At 38.7% G+C, this 17,155-nt stretch overlaps 1 protein-coding gene across 1 annotated transcript in view; it reads left to right on the top strand.

The window, feature by feature from the left end:
* The window catches only part of NRG3 (neuregulin 3), a 349,388-nt gene that overhangs the window by 311,007 nt on the left and 21,226 nt on the right, over positions 1 to 17,155 (top strand). The window contains exons 5-7 of the mRNA XM_014877951.2: positions 3,377 to 3,479; positions 8,464 to 8,590; positions 15,687 to 15,814. Of these exons, the coding sequence (XP_014733437.2) occupies positions 3,377 to 3,479; positions 8,464 to 8,590; positions 15,687 to 15,814 (358 nt within the window). The remainder of the gene's footprint in view (positions 1 to 3,376; positions 3,480 to 8,463; positions 8,591 to 15,686; positions 15,815 to 17,155) is intronic.

The raw sequence follows: 17,155 nt of genomic DNA, 5'->3' as shown, positions 1-17,155 counted from the left end.
AGCTGCAAATAAGTGAGATAAGCTTAGAAAATCTTGTAGCAGGTTGGAAAATAAGAATCAATAGCATAATTGAGAATGGACTCCACATATAATGGGGTACACAGTGCATGGGGACTTTTCTCTAGGAATTCAGCCTTGCAATAGGCACCATGTTCCATGTGAGTTTGTCTTGTCTTTATGTTCTGAGAAGAGCTTTCTTTCCATAATTTTTATTAAACAAATAATCTACATCTAAACAGTTTACTACATTACTTTTCAGAACTGTGATTGTATTTCTCTCAGTAGAGGTTGTTTATTTTTTTATAATTTGAATGCTTGGTGAAATTCACGTTCTGTAGTCTTAATCCTCAAGTGGATTATCCAGGAATATCCATGGCAGTTTATATTTTGGTTTTTAGCAGAAATATTTTCTTGGCTGCTCATTAAATGAGGAATCCTCTCCCGAGAGTATTTATTTCAACAGACTGTAATTGAGGTGATGTACTTCACAAGGAATATATGAATACATGTGAATAAAGAGAGACTTATCATTTCAGTCACACTTTAGCTTACCTTGTGAAGTTAGTTTCAGTATGTAAATACGTGTATGCACCAGCTGATGCAAATCCTGGAGCGAAGGAGAAGGAATTTGCAGTTCTTCTCTTTTCTACACTTTGAATTTCTACAGGTTTCTGATATGTGGGAGCCCAAGTGCTTTGCTGTGCTACCTGTGCTTAGCACAATAGTGGGGTTAAATCAAGGCAACCATGAGAAGACCTTCAAAGTTTGCATAGAAAGACAGATTACACTGCTGTTAGTAAGAAGGTGAATTTTAAATTAAACCAATGCAGAAATTTAGAGAATGGAAAAATGCCGAACTGATTATATTTAAAGATGCTGGAGACAAAAAATGGTGGAATCCAATACATAAATAGATATTTAAAGGATGTAAGAAATGAACAAAGGTGTCTAAGAAATGGAGTACAGGTAATCAATAAGTACTTCTTTAAATATGCACTGTACAAAGTAAACAAAAAGGAAAGAAACTATTGATCAGTATAGTTGTATATTATACAAAATATAATATAGTATATTGATCAGTATATATTGACTAGTATGTGTTGAAAGCTGTTGACAGGGATTAATCTGACTACACAAAAGACTTAAATCTTCACACAGTTGTTTCAGCAAGGTAATATTGTCTGGTCTCTGAATTGCTTTTATCTTGGCAAGGCTTATTCTAAAGCATCTTTAACAAGGCAGTGATCACTGTTCAGGACTGACAAAAGAACATAGCTGCATTAAACTCACAATTTCTCAAAAACGAAATAGCAAGAGAAAAATATTTAATGAGGACTTCTGTTGAAAGAAAATCAAAATCAAGCCTATTTGCGCACATTACTTAAATTAGTTTATTTTCATAAACAGATTTTTAAATTGTTATTTATATAGAATGTTTCAGTGAAACAGCAGTTCATAACTATGCATGGTTTGGTTGTGGCTTAAGCAGTAGGTGCTGGCATCAGTATTCAGGCAGAACAGGTTGACAATTGCTGAAATGAAGAGTTTTTGAATGAGTTTCAGTGTGATCATGTCAATGTAAGAATTCACATTTCTGAGATTTGTGTATTACGGTGGAAATGGAAGGTGGGCAACTGTGTTTGCACAATTGCCTTTAATAGCAAACAAATAAATAAAACAAAAGACATGAAACCCCAAATATTTATTTCAGTGCCAGTAAGGATTTTCTGTCTAGATCCGGGTTTTGTAGCTCCCAGTGAGGACTAGGCCTAAAGCTGCACTGGAATCAGTTTTAGTGCAATGCAAACAGGATTTCCTCTTGAATGACAATTTTTCCAGTTGTATTTTAGACAGGTGAAAAGTCTATTTGCTTCTTTATATTTTTAAGATAGTGTTTTAGAAGTACAACTTTTAGAATTTCGAATTTAAATGATGGGGAGATGTCAGCAGAAGCTGAGGACATTTTGTATCTTAGGAATGGCTTCTGTGATGTTGTTTGAGAGAGCAAGTAGACAAGTAAGTAAAAAAATCAAGATTTGATACTGTAATTCTATTTTTGATAGCTTACAGAAAAAGAACTGGGACTTACAAGAGACAAATGCTTGTGTTTAAGATTGCAAATATTTAGTATCAGCACTGTGATATTAATTTTTTTAAAATTAATAATTAGTACTGATTAGGATACTAAACATAGTCTTTAGTGATTTGCCTAGATTTACCTTGGTGTTTGCATACAATATTTGTTATGAACCTGAGAGTTACAAACTTGGAGCTGCTGCCACCTGCTTGGCACGTGTGGCTGGTGTTCACATGCACAGGGTGTCTGCACGGAGCAGCTCCAGCCTGGCAAGGAAATGTGGGTTTGGCAGCACACACAGAGCTTGCACTGTGCTTTGATGGTCCTGCGTGCTGCCTTTCCACCTGCAGTGTGGGGATGGAAACGCTGGTGTGTACCTTGCATGTCTGGAGAAACTGACCTTTAAAAATAGCAATCTGTTTGGCGTGTTAGCAAACTGGTTGAAAGAATAAACATGAAATATAACACTTAAGGAGCTGCTGAATTGGATGTGTGAATCTCCAGTTGCTTATCAGCTCCTGTCTGTTGTCATGAATGAGTGTTTTCTCTTATTTCCTCAGCTTTTCTCTTTTTTTTTTTTTTAACTTTCATTTTGCTTTTGTTTTAAAGTTATTTAGAATATTATGAGATTTATAAAGAAAATACGGGGGTTTTGGGGGGTTTTGTTTGTTTGTTTGTTTGTTTTTAAATAGACACATATCAAAGCAATATCTGGTGCTTCATAGCAAAATAGTCATTGGTTTCCATGCAAGTTCATTGAGTTAATTTTTTTACTCTGGCATGTTTTGCATAAGCTTCAGGACATGGGAGTAAGGCATTGTAATCACTACTCAAATCCAAAAAACCCTTACATTTTTGGGGTACCTAAAGAGCTCTGGCTCTTGTGGAACATTACAAGAGCTTTGATGGTTCTTTCCTTAAGCCAGAAAAACTCTGTGGTTGTAGGGCTCTTTATCCTATTGATGGTAAAATCTTTTCTAAGAAACGCTGAAAAACAGCACGAAGGGCAGAGAAAAGATCAAAGTGCCCTGACAGTCATTATAATATGTCCTTATGACAACTGTCATTATGGTGAATCTCTCAGAGTGTATTGGGGCCATTTTCTGAAACTTCCCGAGGAGGACAGAGCTGCATGAGCCATACAGACAGGAGAGGTTCAGAGATGCATCCATTCTGTGGAGGAATGAGCCAGCCCAGAGCTCCAGGTCCCTTGTACCTGTATCAGTGAAACCATGAGGTGCTGAAATCCCTTTTTTTTTTGTTTCCTGTGCTCCCCTAACTGTGCTTTGCTGTCCACAGAGAGCGAGGAGGTGTACCAGCGCCAGGTGCTGTCCATTGCCTGCATCGTCTTTGGCATCGTCGTGGTGGGCATGCTTTGTGCAGCCTTCTACTTCAAAGCAAAGTAAGAGCCTTCCTCTGCTCTCCTTGGGGTTTGGCTGCTGTCCTTTCTGCAGCCTTGCACTTCTTCAGCTTCTCCCCTCCTTCTCAAGTTGCTGTTATCTCTGCTCTACAGCAGTTCCCCATGGCTACACTAAGTCCTCCCCAAAATGTAAACAGAAGCAATGTGTGTTCTTCTTTCTATTTTCTGATATCACAAAAGTTTAGATTGTGTCATATCCAGTTCTTATTTTCTGACAGTAATAATTTTGTCTTTTACTATCAGTGCAATAATCACTCTTTTGAAAATGACAGTTTAAACATACCACCTCCTTTGTGCATTCCATTTCATATCCCTGAATGTCCATTTCTGTATGCTGAGAACCAAAGGAAAGTTAGAAATACAGAAACAAGTCCTCTGCAGGTACCTGTAACCTGTAGCTAATATGGCAGCCTATTGATGAGGATGCATGAGAGTATCTGTAGCACAGAAGCCCTTTGACCTATCCAAGCATAGTGAAATCATCTCGACTAAACTATTTTCAACTTAAATTTTGTCCACTCTATCCTCTTCTCTTCCCAATTGAATATTATTTTATAATATTTATTGTTATGTGTGTAATCTGAGTTGCAAAAAACTCATAGCAGTTACATGATGCTTGTCAGTGCCCCTGTATCAATAAATACGTTTTGTATTGTGGTCATCTTTCATTCCTGTTCCAGCTGGAATAAATGAGAGAACACAAATCAATATAAAAAAGTACCTGCATGAGGCTAGTCAGGGTGGCTGAGCATCAAAAAATGTGAAGGTTGGCACTATTTAAAAGTTTGGATGTTTATCTGAATCCCGCTTTCTAGAATTTCTTTTAATATCTAGAAAATCTAATGAGAATTGAGTTTTATTTAGAAAAAAAAAATTAAATTGACATTTCTATCTGGGGAAAGAAAAAAAAAAAAGAAAGAAAAAAGGTCACCAGGCCTTTTTTACCCCTTTTTCTTCCTTTCAAACTTCAGGGGTAGCTCATGAGTGAAGATTTGAGTTCACATTTTTTCTAAATTATTCTAATGCCTTGAGGGATTTTGTTTAATTGTTCTTTGGACATCCAGTGTGACAGTGATGCTAGCTGGGAAGGACAGACTGGCAGGACAGTTCCTCCTTGCAAACTCCTTCACTGTGGTGTACATTGTGAGCAGAGACAGCCTCTTTGGCACTGCCATTAGAAATGTCATTGTGCATTTTAAATCTGCAGATCTTAGAAGAAAGAGGGAGTGAGAATCTTCCTGGAAAGGCTTGGTGGATTTGCTGATGAAGAGGGTTCCAGAAGAGGCAGGATGGGATTGTCAGTAGGAAGAACATGCAGTCCATGACTGAGCATCCTGTGAATAAAAAGCCCCTCTGTTATTCACAGTGCCCCTCTTGGTCTTGCACTGCTGTAGGGACTGGGTGAGAGCTGGCTTGGACCAGCCTGCAAAACACCCTGGCTTTGATGAGGAGAGCTAAGTCTGAAAATAATGAGAGGAAATAACACTTGGAAGAGGAACTTGCAGGACAATAGTGTGTCATAACTCAGGAGCAGGTGGGGGTGCTGGGTTTGGGGCTCTGTCTGCATTAGAAATACGAGAGTGCCTGAGGAGAGTTGAAGTGGGCTGGTGCCAGACTCTGGAACTGAAGTTTGGAGAGTTGTGAGGAAATGAGCACCTCTGGTTCAGTCAGGAGCCTCAGACAATGCACAGGTGGAGAAATGGAAGGAGGCTGATCACTCCCCAACACCCTGGCTGTGGCTCCATCTGCTGCTGTCCAAAAAGGAAATAAAAGTGTCTAGACTGGGTCTCATGGAGACCAGGTAAAATTGTAAATGTGACATTGGCCAGTGTCTTAAGGGTGTAAAACTCAACGAATTTGAAGTGCCTCAACACTTAACATATGTTAGCTTTTAGTCAGCAGGTTTTTGGGAGCTTCTTTATCCAGCATATGTACCCTGACTCTGCTTAAGGACTATCAGAGTATTCCTCCTGCATGGGAGTTATCTTGGGGTTTCACTGACATACAAAATATTTAGAATATTGCTAACAGATACAGAAACTCTGAATAGTGCATCCATTAAAAGGAAAGTTTCTATGAAGATCCTGACCCTCACTTAGTCTGACAATTCTGTAATACCAGCTGCTAGAAATAGGCACTTCCCTATATGCCATTGAATTAAAAGTCCTTTTTTAAAATAGATTAAATCTGAGAAAGTTTAGGACTATAATTAAAGTCTGTGCCCTTCCAATTACTCGTTTTAGGTTAATCAAGAAAGTGCTGGAAGTGCTAGCAACAGATGAAGAGTACAGTAATGGGCTGCCCTTTACAGCTTAGACTTTTACAAATAACTAGTGACTTTATTTCTTGCTGAAGTAAGAACACTTCATTGCCAAATAATTCTAAAGTAGAACACATAAGGCCCATTTGTTTTGAAAACAAAAAGTATAAAATAAATTTATTAATCAGCAAGTAACTTTGAATTATTAATGGTTTCTAGTTTTATAGCTGTGCATCCTATAGTTTGGCAAAATGAATATGCATAAACCTGATATTAATGTTAGGTTGCATGAACATAAAAGGAAATTAATGATTGGATTGTTTTTCTCAGCAAATTACCTTCAGGAATTTCAATTGTAATATTAAAGACTGCAGTAGTGAAGCTGAATTTTTGCAGTTTACTTACACGTGTTTATAAATATAGAAACAACTCATTTATTTTTCTAAATAAATCCAAAAATTGTTGTTATTTTCCTGATTAAATTGTCATTTTGTGTGTATATGAGAGGTTCCCAAAGTCTGATGCTGTGATCATGTTTCACTGTCATTGCTCATACCTTATATGAAGTCATGCAAAAGATTTCTGAAGATTCTAAAACTAAGCAAGAGGCTGGTTTTCCAGTAGAGCACAGGAATAGATGTGATCATTTTCTCAGGTGTTATGTAGCTGGTCAGAAATTAGTTGTTCATGAAAATGCTAAAGTTGCTTTTATGAATCTCCCATGGAATTTTATGAGAAGATGAAGAGATCATTTAGACATTTTACATGTTCAATTCTACTGGATTCAAAAATTAGTGGGTATTAAAAACATTTTTAAAAGAGGTGTTTCACACTCAACTGCCTAATTTAATTTGACACTATATTCCTTCAGATTAGGTATCTATTCAGATTATTCCAACATTAACTCTACAAGTTTTGGCTAAAGAAAATTTTGAAAGCTTTTGTGCTTGAGAAATTATTTCCTCACCTACCTCTAGTCATAAATTTTACTAATTTTGAGCTCCTAGCAATACTCAAAACATGCCACTCATATTTGTACCATGCTTACAATATAAATTCATTCCTTTCCATTTGCTTCAAAATAGGATGCAAGTAGAAAGCCTAAGAGGTACTGAGAGTCCTGGATTTGTTATGGTTTATGACCTGTACTCAGGAAACGAGCTGTAACAAATACTTCCATGCAGGTACTTTACAGTTTGTTGAATTTAAGAAAATGTTTACACTGTGTCATACTGAACCAAAAGTAAGGGACTCAGAAACTATTAAAAACTATGTTATTAAAATGGAATATCTGAACTGTGATACTTCTCACCACTTACTTTCATATTGAGGGAACTTGTCCTTTCTCAAAGGCTCCTCCACTGAACACATAAAGTAATTTTCCTCTGCTTTCTTATACCTTCCAGCAGTAGACACAGATTCCACTGTGAATAAGAAATTTAAATTAATTTTATACTTCATTCAATGTCAAATTCACTGCCTGACTCAAGATCTTGTCAAGCTTAATGATATCATAAGGCTTTCCACAATCAAATCACCAGAAATGTTTCAAAATGCTGCTGAAGCTGCCCTGCTAAAATCTAAATTTCAGCACAGAAAGGCCGTATTTTCTTTATCTATTATCAATACTTGCCAGAAATTTGGCTCAGCACCAGTTGCTGTCCAAGACCTGCTGGTGGTAGAATAAAATGCTGCTACTGATGGGTCCTGGGAGGGAGGGAGGGAGGGAGGAAGGAAGGAAGGAAGGAAGGAAGGAAGGAAGGAAGGAAGGAAGGAAGGAAGGAAGGAAGGAAGGAAGGAAGGAAGGAAGGAAGGAAGGAAGGAATTAAAATGGTACTGTGAAGTTTTTGCTCATCATTGTTTAAAACTGATAGTACCAGATGATAGAGTTTATCACAAAAAAAATATAGTAAAAGGACCTTAAACGTATTTTGCTATCAGTTTTTGCCCAGCTGAGATAACTTTTTGCAGAAGACAAAAGTAATATTTAAAGTTTGCTGTCTCATATCCTCTGTCGTGTACAGAACTTAAAAACTGTTTGTCATTCCCACTCAGTGTGGTGTGGCAGAGGCAGAAAGTCTTTGTTAACAGTATAGTTATCTCCTGAATAATGCAAGGGATTCATCCAGTGGTATTCCTACCTCTGACAGGGTGGATTATAGTATAATAAGTCAAAACCACAGCCTCAGAGGCCATACTGATATTTTTTCCAGATTTAAGCATATGAGCAGAAGCTGCTCTATACAAGATGTGTTATAGGTCAAGTCTAATCAGCCAGCATAAATCTTTGATTCTTCATCAGTTTTTATAGCCAGCAGGGGCTAATGCCTGTTTTATTTGCCAAAACGTTTTTTACCAAATCAGAGCAAAATGCTGTTTTATTATTCAGACTGACTTGCCAGCTATTGTTAAATGTCCAAAAGATGATCTTACAAAACTCTGCACTAGCACAACGAGCATACTATTGTAGTAACCTGAGAATAGAAGGTATTTTAAAACAGGAGAGAGGGATATTTTTTCCCCTTTGTTAAACCTTGCCAGGAAACAACTGCTGCATTGAAATATCAGACATCAGTGAATTAGCTCAGCTGGCTCATCTAATATGGTGAAGTTTTGAACAAAGGGAGCCATGGCTGTAAAAGTATCATGGCTATAGCAGAAGATCAAGCGAGCTCTTTCTTACATGAATTTTATTTCTCTCTGCAGGAAACAAACAAAGCAAATTCACGAACAGCTGAAAGAAACGCAGAATAGGAAAACCTACAGCCTAAATGCTTCCAGCATGATGGCAAAGTCGGAGTGTATGGCACAAAGCCAAGTCCAGCTGCAAAATGTAAGTAATCCTGCCAGCTACAGCACTTAATAGCCTGGCTGAGTTCCTGCTGCTGATGGCAGCACATCGTCATGCTGCTATTAACATCTGAGCAATGGGAACCACAATTCTCACCTCTTTCATAAAATGTTTTCTATCAGGCCCCTTAATGGAAAGCAGGGATTTTTTTTTTTTCCCTAAAGTTCTTTCAATGGATCCTGGTACATTTTGTTCATGTAGCAGACTTTGCTGAGCCCCCCAGCTCTTCATTCAGCAGTGGAAATTACTCTTGTGGTTTCCAGAAATACCTGAGGTTATACATGTCTGTATGTGTAGTGGGGGTCCTTGAACTTAAATGATGTCATGCCTTCCAATAATTTATGAACCTGCATGAAAAAACACAGAGATTTGTCACAGTTAACTCAGAGTTAAATTCAAAATCTAGAACTGAATTTGCACATGTAAACAAATGCCCAAGGGAATACCATGCAGATGGTCTCATTTTTCTGGGTCTTTAGTTAAAGGTACTTTAGTTTACAGAAAGAAATTAGTCTGTTCAAACTAAATTTGAAATATATTTAATCATTTTCTGACTATAATTATATGTAAGTCATTACAATCTCACAATCATGAAATATGTAAAGCGTGTTTGAAATAAGGAACTTGAAGACAACCAATTTATTTAGCCCTGGTGTTTTTTTAGGAAGGTATTTTCCAGTATATGTCATTCTTTTTCCCCTGGTCACACACAGTCAGTGCTGTCTTACTTTGAACAAAGCCTTTGGAAGAAGGATCCTCATAGCAATATAATAGGAAAATATAAAAGATGTATTAAAACCTTTCTAAATTATTAACTCCTTAAAAAAAAACAACCTTAGTGTTGCTTAAAGGGATGACTACCTTATTTGCCAGATTCCATCAAAATAGTGGGAGTTTAGCAGAAGTGAGCACTCATGCTCACTTAACCAAAGATTTCTCAACTCCTAGTTTATATCCAATTAATTTAGAGATAAATGTAAGTCCTTTTAACCAACTTAGAGTAAGCAGAGCCTCCCTGCTCAGACACAGAGGCTGTCAGAGCATTGCTGTATTCACTAAAAATTCTGTTTGTAGGAACACCATTGTGGTGCTCCTATATATGCTCACAATATGCTTTGTAATTCAGGAAAAATATATTATTTCAAGAAGAACGATAGCTCTACTGAATGGACATAATCACAGTTTGGGGAAGCTTGTGCGATTTTTTCGCTCGCTTTCAGTTCATTCAGCCTTACATTATTTCTAGTCCCCCCCCAAAAAAAAGCTGTTCGGAGTGTTTTTGGTTGTAATGATGGCAACAAAAGGTAAAGTTCATGATCCTTTTGTTCTATCCTACGAAATAAGTCTTGATTAACACTAAGGATATGCTCTTTGCCATTTGCTCACTGTAATTCAGTGCAATATTTTGTCATTTTCTTCTGCCATAGCTGTAATGGCTGAAATAGCAGTTCATAGATTCTGGACATGAAGACTGAACAGCGTCATTATATTTACTATTTTAATCCAAATTTGCTTTTCCGTTTTTAATGCCATTCAGCCTGACTGACATTATGAGTGCTGGTAATTAACACACCATTTTCTTGTTCTTGTGGCTGTTTGCAGGCAACTGTTTTCTCCTTGCCATTAATGCATTCTCCCTTTGGGAGGATAGGAAGGAAGAAAAACAGAATGACCTTGTGCAGGATGTAGTAACAGTGTAATAACAGCTTCTATTGTTAGGAAGATTTTAGTGCAGGAATGCATGCAGGCAGCTCATGAAATATTTACAAAACTTGCCAGATTGGAGGGGATGAAAAGGGCAGGGGTTTGGTGAGGCAGCAGAAAAGGGACTTTGGAAGGGTATTTTGTAGGAATGGCTGAGTGACTCCCCTCAAAGACAAGAGATCTGCCTCGGGCATATCTGCTGGGTGGAAAGGAGGTCAGGCAGCCTGGATGTGATCCTTCTGCCATTCCCATCTGCAGCTGCCCCCTCATGGGCCTGGGGAGAAATCCTAGTTCTCTTCATTTCCAGGAGCTAATAAATAAACTTAAATAAATGAGGGCCATTATTTTCTGGGGACTACTCCTCCAGTCTGGTGTTTTGGTTTAAATAATGGTGGAAGTTATTTCTTTTCCCACTCCACGTGCTCCCCCTACATGCAAGAGAGTTTTCCTATTTATGTCACCTTTCTGTCTTTCCCTAGAAGATTCTCCTGGCCTTTTCTCTTGTTTCTGTTGAATAGACCTGGTGATGCTCTTGTGCTTTTCAGACAGCTCCTTCTTCTTCCATGGAGGAGAATGCTTTCCTGGAGACCTGAGAAAAGTTGCATAAGGTTCCTTATTCTTGATGACTATTCTGAAAAAACCATCACCTTTTGACTGAGAGGTTGCTATATTTAGTAAAGGGTCCATCTATCTTTCCAAATGTGTTGCTTTAGGAGGAGGTTTAACTCATTTCCCAAGGCCCAGGGTATAGCACACAGGGTTTCGAGTGGTTTGTGGCTATAAAGAGCTTGGCCAATCTCAGGGAAGTAATTTTTCCTCCCACACTCAAATGTATTACATCTCCTCCACTCACTGCCTCTGCTCAATTGTGATTCTGAAAAGTGAAATAAAGGGTTGGATTTTGTCAGGGAAGCTGTGTTCTCTCTGAAGTCCTGCTGCTCATCACTGGTAATTGTGCTCACCAGTGTCTTATCCTCAGTAGCAATTTCGTTCTTTTCTTAGTGATACAAATTAGATGAAAAAATACTGTGTACTGTAAGAAGGATTCATAAATATTTGTTTGAACACAGCACCTAGGATTTCCTGAACCTCCTCCAAGTCCACTGCTTTTCTCAAACATTCTGGCAGCAACACACTTAAATGCTTGCTAGGTGTTTCTTGCTAGGGTTTCTAGCCTCTTGGATTTAAAGATTAATGTGCTGGTAATCCTGCTAAGGTTCCTCAGCCAGGAAGAGATAGATGTGCCAGCTTTTAATTCAGGGTCTTTGAGGTACACAGGAGATTCAGATTAATTTCACCTAATGCATAAAACCTAGGGCTTCCCAAGTGTTATGTACCCCTTCCCAAAGAGATCATCCTCCTTTCAAGAGATATTTAAAGAGCTGCAGCAAACAGTTGGGTCTCCACATAGACAAAAGGAAGGAAATTGTAATTCTCCTCATCTAGAAAGACAAGTGCTTGGTGTGCACCCTCACACACCATGCAGGTGGCAGGAGGAGGTGGGGTGGCTCCTGATTCCTACCTGGTTTTTCCACATATGGTGGAGGGTTTCATTCTAAATTCTCACAGCTTGGTAAATATGTCATGGAAAAAAAAAAATTAAAAGAGTCAGCTGAAACCTTGACATTCCTTTAGTGATTCTGAGAATTGTCATGGCTTTTTAAAGTGCCATGACATCATCCTCGTGGTTTTTAATACCTTCTCCCTTGGTACCAAGGGGATCTATTATTTCCCATCACTTTCCCTCTGAGGTGGTTAATATGCTTTTCATGCTGTACTGTGTGGTTTCAATTTTCACTACACTTGTTTCTGGTAGCTTGCAACCACTAGCACCAGGTTTCTGAAATTCTTACAGCGAGGGACAAAAAGATGTTCCTTTTGCATCTTGTTGCCTTTTTTTCATAGTAGTAGGAAATAAAATCTTTTCTGTCACTGTGATAGAAATGCAATTAATGTATGTTAAGCAAGAGATACTTTAAGTCTTTTAAAGGATTACTCTGTGGGTTTACATGAATTACCATTTGATTTATCAGCTAAGATCAAGAGCAAATTTCCCATTTCTGCATCACACAAATGCTTAGGAAGAACTGCCAGAATAGACAAACCTGAATTTACTGTCCTCTGTCTAGAGCCAGTGTTGGCAGCCAGGCACACAGAGCACAGGGGAATAGAAAGGATGTTAAATGTAGCCCCTGATGAGCAGTTGTGCAAGCTCAGCCCCCCCAGATTAATCACTGGCTCTTTTCCTCCGTGGGGCAGCCTCTCTGAATGTCATTTAAAGCTGACCCCTCTGCCTTCTCACTTCTCTTTCCAATGGGGCCCCCACATCACCTCTCTCCCAGTGCCACATGAATTTCTGGACCTTTTACTATTTTGGGGAATGGCTGAGAGGGAAGAGCTAAGTAAAGCCCTGGAGAGGGATGGGTGTTTTGGTTTGCATAACACCAGAACAACAATGTCAAGCATTTGTTATCCCTGAGCCCTACATTTCAGCACAGGGAATCCAAGGCGTGGAGCAGAGGAATTATGTGCTCACAGCAATGCAGCAGGTCAGTGACAAAGGCTGATTTCTTGTCTCCTGGCTCAGGCTGCCTGCACAGATTCACTTTGCATTAACTAGCAGGGGGTGGAATTCTTATTGTCAGAGAGTTGAGTAATTGCACAAAATAGATTATTTTCTCCATGAAACAATGAAAAATTGAAAATTTGCAAAATATTTTTTAAGGCTATCATTATTCTTTAATTTATTTAGCCATATACCTCAGTATTTTTCAGTAATTGCTCAAACGAGAGCAGATAATTAACCAAGAAGGCAGTAAAACCATTAAAAAATCTGAATACAGATAAGCTTTCAGTGATGTTTTCAACATATACTGGAACAGGCCTTTGAAAGGGTTTCACAGTTTATTCTCCATCAAGGCTGAGTATTCAGCAGCTCACAACAGCCAGAGGCTTCCATGGAGCTCAGCCCAGGGGAGAGCTGAGCTGGGAGAGCAGCAGGATGAGCCCTGCTGGGATATGGCTGGGGAATGATCCCATATTGTACCAACTGATCCTGCTGGAAGCTCTTCACAAAAGTATGAAGGTATTTTTCTCCAGAGGTGATCTTAGATGTGGTGCTTGGAGTTAACCTAAAGGAGAATAAATTCGACTATGTTTAAGTATATTAAAATGTATGAATAATGTGGTACATCCAGGTATGTTCAATTACATTGTTGGAATTCCATGTATACTCACACCCTCAATTTAAACTATAATTCACATTTTCATTGTAATGAATGTTATGACTGTTGTAGGAATTGTGTATTAAGTGGTGTATCTGAAAAGGGGGAAAATGTTCAGTTAGGGGTCAAAAATCCCTTTTGCAGGCTGTGCCTGAGCAGTGCTGGGTGCTGGACCTTCAGTACAGTTTGCTGATCAGCATCAGAGCAGCTTTGGGGTCCTGCTATTGCTCAGCTGTGATGAGGAAAGGTTCTGTGTACCACTGCTCCAGCCCACATCCACCTGAAACACGGATGTGACAAAAGGCACAGCTCTTCATGATTCACTTCATACTCATGGTCTTACAGGCCATTCAGGCCTTCAGTTTTGTATCATGAACAAACTGAAAAAAAGGACAGAAATAGCTTCTTGGCACTAGCAGGCCATTCTTTACATAGCTCAAATTGATTTATTCAGGTCAGAAATCAAAGCCAGTTTCATTTCTGCAGCTGGCAGGATAACTATTAAAGTTTAAAACCTTCACCGATGCGAGTACCTTAAGAATCATATTTCTGTCTGAATATTTTATCTACAACATTTACAAGTGACATCTAAGATCATGGTAACTGAAAGAAATGGGAGTGGAATATGTTTCTTCTTATTATTTCACTTGGGTTTGCATGCAGCAGCACCATTATGCATATTGCCACTCACAGCTTTGCCTTCAGAAGCACAAAAGCAATGATTTGACCCTGTTTAACATGAGTATTTCACTCAACAGAAAGAGGGAGAAGGGCAGTGGAGAAAAATTTGAAGAGCTGTTATTTTATCTGTAGAAATTGGTCATGAGAAGTCTGATGGGCTGGACTAAAAGTACATGTAACCTATTTTTAAAAGAGAATGTTCTTGTCTGACTTTCCTTTTTGATCTTGCTGAAGTCTACAGAAATGTAGATAAGAATAAGTAAGAGTCAGAAAATAATAGTCTGTTTTAAGGAGTTATTGGTCTTTTGTTAGACAAAACTAATAATTATGAAGAACTGTCTTTTGAAAGAATACTTACTATCTTCTCCATGAATTTTTATGCTATTGTATGATAACAAGGCATTTTCCACCCCTGTGATTTTTTTCTAATATTTTAATTTGTATTTTCTTTCTAAAATATGTAATCATGTAATCACTCCCACCATACCACTCTATTTTAAAGATAGCATGCATATTTAGATGTCTAGTACTAAAAACACAAAACAAAAGGAAAACAGACCTATTAGTTTTGCTGCAGGTGCTTGTAATGCAAAGTAGAAAGGCTTTATTTTTCACACCTGAGTGGGAATGTGAGTTAACCTCTCCTATCTCAGAGATATTGCCCAGTAACCACTAACAACATGGAATCTTCTTACAAGCCCAAGTGCAGCTTTTTCTAGACTTCAACTTTATGGCTACATTCGGGTTGAGAGAATTTTTGGGGTTTTTTTTTTTTTTTTTTCAATTGCAGTTGAATCACAAAGCAAGAACGAATCTGTTCTTCTTCATATCTGGTGTCTGCTTTGCAGACCTCCGTGTCTCACTGTGTGCCCAGAGACTGCCCTATGCCTACACCTGCCATGAGGAGAATTATGTTTACACTGTTCTTATTGGCACAGATACTCCCAGGTCAAAAGTTTCAGACTGGTTCAGAAAGATATCTGGCTCTGTGGATAGGATTCAAATATTTTTCTTACTTATCTGATGACACAAGCGCTGTTTCAGTTTGGTTTTCACAGTTGTACGTGCTGATGATGAATGCAGTGTTTGACTGAAATCACCAAAGGTCCCAAGTTGCTGACTGTCCTCTGAGATGTGCTTTGTGATCTGTCCCTGCCTGGGTAGCCACAAAAACAGGCTTCTAAGCAAAGGGATCATTGTTCCCATCATTATGGGAAGATCAGTCTGTAATTTTGCTGCTAATGCTGATATCAGTGTTTTGAAGTGCAGAATGTAATGGGGATAATGGTTACTAGCCCTTTCTGCTGTGTAAACAATACTGAATGAATGTATTACTTGCAATGCTTAATTTTGATTTTAAAATGCACCAGAGCCCTTCTTACCTCGCTCTGATATGAATTCAGAGCGAATAGCATCAACAATGTACTTTGTCTTGTGACTATTAATTAATTTTATTCTCTCTGCTGCAGTATTCAAAACCCGACAGGCATCCAGGGCCCATTCTGCACAAAGTTATGGAGTCGAGTTTTTCGGGAGCTCAGTCTTTCCCAGAGGCCTTGTCTCCTGACAGAGGAGCCCAGCCCATCAAGCACCACAGGTGAGCGAGCACCTGCGTGCCGGGAGGTGTGGCTGCCCGCGGAGCCCGTGGAGCTGCTGCTCCATGTGCAGGGTTTTGGGGGGCTGGGGCTGGCTGAGAGGAGAGCCCAGGTGCCAGCAGAGCCGCAGCCAGCTCGGGAAGCAGATTCCAGGCCTTTCCTTAGCTGCAGAAATGAAAGCTGACAGCGATGCTCGCTGCTCCCCTGCGCTCCTGCAGGATGCATTTACAGACACGGCCCAGCCCGGGCACAGCTGTAGGAGCAGGAACCCTTCAAAACAAGACTTTCCTTATCCATGTACATGAAATTAATGGCTCATTTGCTGCTGAAAGACCTGGTTGCAAACTTCCAGCCTTTTCCACCATTTCCTTAAACAAAAGATGGGTGGAATGAAGAATGACTTATTTATGAAAACATGGTGGCCTTTGAAAATGAGGCTTAAAAAAGTTTGTTTCCAAAAGAAACAAAGATGGTTGTTTCCAAAAGAAAAAAAAAAAAGAGGAATGTCACCCATCACTGGATGAGATTCAGATCAGAATTCTGCTTCTAACGTTTTTTGGATGAGAAAGATTGCAGGTGCTTCATTACAGGACTAGAAACCAAACTGGAGTCTGGTGCAAGCAATAATGTTGGTGGAATGACAGTGGCAACATCTGGTCCAGAGCACAGAGAGAGGAAAAAAAGGCTGAGAAAAATGAGTTTGGAATTTTTACAGCTAGATAAGCTGGAGTGGAAGACTTGTTTATTAAATGATTTTTTTTTTTTTTTTTTTTTAGTTAATTAAAAAAATCTAGGATTGCATGAGGTTATGATCTGGCTTCTGCAGTATTTGGTACATTTTCAGTCTCTCAGCTAGCTGTGTGTCTTTTCTCATTTGAATAAGTGATTTGCTTAACCTACAAACTACCACATGTAAGCCAGAAAAGGATATTTGGGTCCTATCTGCTTTCATCTTACTTAAGCCTTTAATTTGGCATGAAAAAAATAATGCCAATTGTCAGGTCAGATCCATTCCTTAGGTATTTTTCCTTTTATATAGATATTTTCAAAGCATGCTTAATAATTTTATTAAACACAGAGGAACTGTGGGACTGTTGCCTAGAATGCTTTCTACAGAAGTTCTGGGAAGAATTTTATCGCCACTTGGTCACAACATGAAGTTCAGAGAAAAACTCAGTGACATTCCCTTACCTTTTAACAGTGTGATTGGAATATCCAAGAACTGTTTTTTTTCTTCAGAACTAATATAAGAAGTGGGATGACTAGTTAATTTAGAAATAATTCTTCTGTAGTTTTAAAGCTTAAGTTTTATTATACAAGGCTCTTGTTTTATAAAACATGCA

The sequence above is a fragment of the Sturnus vulgaris genome, chromosome 8, assembly GCF_052056855.1.
Source record: "Sturnus vulgaris isolate bStuVul1 chromosome 8, bStuVul1.hap1, whole genome shotgun sequence".
Classification (NCBI taxonomy): Eukaryota; Metazoa; Chordata; class Aves; order Passeriformes; family Sturnidae; genus Sturnus; species Sturnus vulgaris.
The sequence above is the reverse complement of the archived record's forward strand: the minus strand, read 5'-3'. Positions and strand labels throughout refer to the sequence as shown.